The 4177-nt window shown below is 38.8% G+C and overlaps 1 protein-coding gene across 1 annotated transcript in view; it reads right to left on the bottom strand.

The window, feature by feature from the left end:
* Positions 1–4177, bottom strand: part of LOC107749001 (ATP-binding cassette sub-family A member 1) — a 119004-nt gene that overhangs the window by 55031 nt on the left and 59796 nt on the right. The window contains exon 18 of the mRNA XM_016564039.1: positions 3700–3837. Within this exon, the coding sequence (XP_016419525.1) occupies positions 3700–3837 (138 nt within the window). The remainder of the gene's footprint in view (positions 1–3699; positions 3838–4177) is intronic.

Here is a 4177-nt window from a genome sequence, read left to right as displayed (position 1 = left end):
ACTGCAAGTGACGTCGCTAGCGGAAGTGCAAGTGTCTGAGAGTGCAAGCCTGAGAATGCAAGTCTGAGAGTGCAAGCGCCAGGCTGCAGCCAGACCCTCTTGAGTTTTTTAAAACTTTACGGTATTTTTGTTATTTAAAAAAAAAAAAAACACATTATTGTTGAATGTTCTCTGAATGTTCTAAAACAAGTAGTAACATAAAAAAAAAAATGTTAAATGAAATTCCAACCAAATCCTTTCAGAAACATAACGTGCCATGAACAATGTATAAATAATGTTTATTTGCTAATGTTTTGAGAACATTAGTAAAGCCCAGGTAACTCCTTCTATTAACGTCACTGGAAGAACGTTTGAGAGAACCTTGCCAGAAAGCTCTGAGAACGTCCCTTGTTACCTGTGATCTCACAGAGTTTAACTCCAACCCTAATCAAACACTCCTGAACCAGCTAATCAAGGTCTACAGGATCACTAAACACTCCCTAAGTTTGCTGGAGCAGCTCAGAGCCGAACTCTGCAGGACATAAGAACGGCAAGAGTGCAGGCCTGAGGACCTTCTGCACAAAGTCTTCACCTTCACAGCGTGTAGGAACCAAATCATTGCTCAAAACCGGAAAGAGCACTGTCACAATTCATAAGAGAAAGCGTGACAGGCAGAAGCAGTTGTGGCATCTCGGACAAGCTACTGAGAGAGTCACGATGTTCTGCTCCAGCGCTTTAACCCCATACATCCTACAGAGCACCTTCAGAAACGATTCAGACCGGCTCATTGCTTTTATCGACCTGCCAGAACCTTTGACACCATTGATCACCATGTTCTCTGGCCTGAGATGGAAAGGGCTGCCAAATTTCTGCAACAGATCCAAGCTCATGTGGCTGAGAGTGAGATTGGGAGATTCTAGATGGGTGAAAAACAAGGATGTGTAACAGCTCCTGTCATCTTTTATCTCTTCCTGACATCTGTAACCAAGACAATCACCATTCCTCTTATTCCAATTATTGCAATTTCTTCAACATCCATTTGCACTGCATTTATATTGACGCATCTGATGTCCACTTTTATCAATTTTTTCCCCCTCTTCTCTAGTTTTCATCCTAACTTAGTTGTCTAATAAACCTGGCATTGTTTATTATGAATATTGTTGTCTCTGTGACCACTTTGTCTGCTTAAAGGTCCCATGAAGTGCCTTGAAACATGCAGCGTTATTCTATGTGGTGACGTAATTTCAACTGGAACAGGAAGACAAGGTGGGACATATCGAGCAGCCACGCCCCCTTTTTGTGTAGTTTTAAAAGTGTTTAATATATGCCGACTTGCGCATGATCACCTCCGTCGCGTGAAGCAACATGAAACCAGACCTCATTTGCCCCAATCAAAAGCATATTTACACTATCTGAATCGTTCCCTCTCGCCTACATTGTGCACTACATGCCATTCACTGTACAAGAAATACTACACTGTGAAAAAAGCGACAGATCTCAGCCGCAGCTTCAGAGTCTATTTATATTGTAGGGGGCGGGCGCTTCGGATTCTAGAGAGCATTTGATTGGTCAGAAGATTTAATGAGCCGTTGGGCCATTTTGGCGGAAGTGACAAACTGCAAGCTTTGAATGCTTATATCTTCTAAATGCGAATTTTGTCACTATTTTGGAGCACACTGCCTTATAGATAACCTTAAGATTAACATATTGATACCAACACCCAAAAAACTGTAATTTTGATTTCATGGGGACTTTAAAGCATGAATGTAAACGTGCATCCCTGGTAACTGACCTCGTAATTTCAACTGAAACAGGAAGACAGGGCGGGACATATCGAGCAGCCCCGCCCCCTTTTTAAATTAGCCAATAGCGTTTTGTTTATATCTGCACGGGTCAGAGCCGTTGAGCTCGGTACAGCCGCATTTGACAGCCACAGTCTAATAGACTACCCCCTAGATTCAATATGAACTCTTAGTAGAAACAAAATAGTGATCATAATCATGCTGAGGCTGTGTAGTTTTAAAAGTGTTTAATATATGCCGACTTGCGCATGATCACCTCCGTCGCGTGAAGCAACATGAAACCAGACCTCATTTGCCCCAATCAAAAGCATATTTACACTATCTGAATCGTTCCCTCTCGCCTACATTGTGCACTACATGCCATTCACTGTACAATAAATACTACACTGTGAAAAAAGCGACAGATCTCAGCCGCAGCTTCAAGTGACGAACTGCAAGCTTTGAATGCTTATATCTTCTAAATGCGAATTTTGTCACTATTTTGGAGCACACTGCCTTATAGATAACCTTAAGATTAACATATTGATACCAACACCCAAAAAACTGTAATTTTGATTTCATGGGGACTTTAATGCATGAATGTAAACGTGCATCCCTGGTAACTGACCTCATGACCTACCAGCTGTGCAACAGGAACATCCAACATCTACGAGCCACAGCTAAAGGTGCCGTAACATTCAGTGTTGCTCTGAGAAATTTTGTGAGCAAAATCAGTCATTTCTATAGGAATCCGTGCGATAGCGACTTTCGTGTGAGGATGGAAAAGTTCCCCACGCTGCGCTTTGAATGTGATTTCTGTGTGAGTTGTGCTTCATGCATCGCAGCATTTATAAACTTGCAAATCTTGCAATGATTAATAAACTTCTAAAGTCTATGACTGAATTAAATAAATGTGTGTGCTGCACGTTTACAACAACGACACTATTGCATGTTCTTTCAGAGCAATTCACAATTAATGAATAATGCACACTTCTGCCGACAGACTGCTTATGATCCACTCTCGATGAATAAAGACATTATTTACTTTATAATGTTAATATTGCAATATGTTGTGACTTGTTGTAAGAGTGCATATTTAATCTCCCTCATCTTTTTGAATAAACAGCAGTGGTAAAGCATGGACATTTCAAAATAAGAGTCCAGGCATGTCAGCCCTGTTTATAATTAAAAGTCCCACATTATGCATAAAGTTTGTTATTGTTGTTTCCTGGTTATTATTGATATTTTGGTAACACAATAAATTGTATCTGGCATTTAATTCAAAGTATCTAGACCTGCCCCGTCACAGGAAAAACTAATAACAGTTAATACATATATATATATATATATATATAAATTTTTTAAGGAAAGGCCTATGATTAATTACATGATTATTAAATACAGTTTAAAGCAGAAATATTCAAAAACCTAAAGTACTTTTGGTAACACTTTATTTTAAGGTGTACTTGTTACACATGTTACATGTACTTACTATTATGATAACAATTAATTATGCATAATAACATGCAAGTAACCCTAAACATAAACCTAAGCATATAGTAAGTACATGTAGTTAATTAATATTACTCAGTACTTATATGTATAATTACACTGTAAGAACACCTTAAAATAAAGTGTAACCATACTTTTTGTTTTATAATACATCAAATCATGTTGTTTTAAATGTCTCCTTTTATCCCTTTACTAAGAAAATAAATACATTTTCACTGCACCACTATTTATTTTTATTTTTTTTAATTGTGCACCTAACTTTTTCAACTATGGGAAAAAATTAAATGTCTGTCCCAGTGTGACTGCACCTTAAGTCACTCATATGCAGGATTCCTGGACTACAGTTTGTTGTTAATTGCACATTATTTATGCCCTGATGCAATGCAACAATCCCTCCACTTTCTGTGCACAGGTTCATTTCTCTCACCTGTTTTGTATTTGAGCAGCAGCTCCCAGATGCCTCTGCGTGCATACGGATCGACTCCCGCTGTCGGCTCGTCCAGAATCACAACATTGGATCCTCCCACGAACGCGATGGCGACCGACAGCTTCCTCTGCATCCCACCTGCACACAGACAGCAGACAGCTGACAAATTTCCACAGAAAGAGTGCGAACAGAGCGCATGAGCGCCAGTGTTGGGGGTAACGCATTACAAGTAACGCGAGTTACGTAATCAGATTACTTTTTTTCAAGTAACTAGTAAAGTAACGCATTACTTTTTAATTTACAAGATAATATTTGAGTTACTTTTTCAAATAAGTAACTCAAGTTACTTTGTTTTTCCAATTTATTGACTGACAGCTCTCCTGTCCCCATGTTGAGAGAAATCAGAAGATGTTACTCTAGTTCTAAAATAAATATGAATATGCATTAATTCATCTCACTCACAAAAAAAACAAAACAC

This window comes from Sinocyclocheilus rhinocerous, unplaced genomic scaffold (assembly GCF_001515625.1).
Source record: "Sinocyclocheilus rhinocerous isolate Xijiao unplaced genomic scaffold, SAMN03320098_v1.1 scaffold680, whole genome shotgun sequence".
Classification (NCBI taxonomy): Eukaryota; Metazoa; Chordata; class Actinopteri; order Cypriniformes; family Cyprinidae; genus Sinocyclocheilus; species Sinocyclocheilus rhinocerous.
Note: the sequence above shows the minus strand (reverse complement) of the source record. Positions and strands in the feature narration are given on the sequence as shown.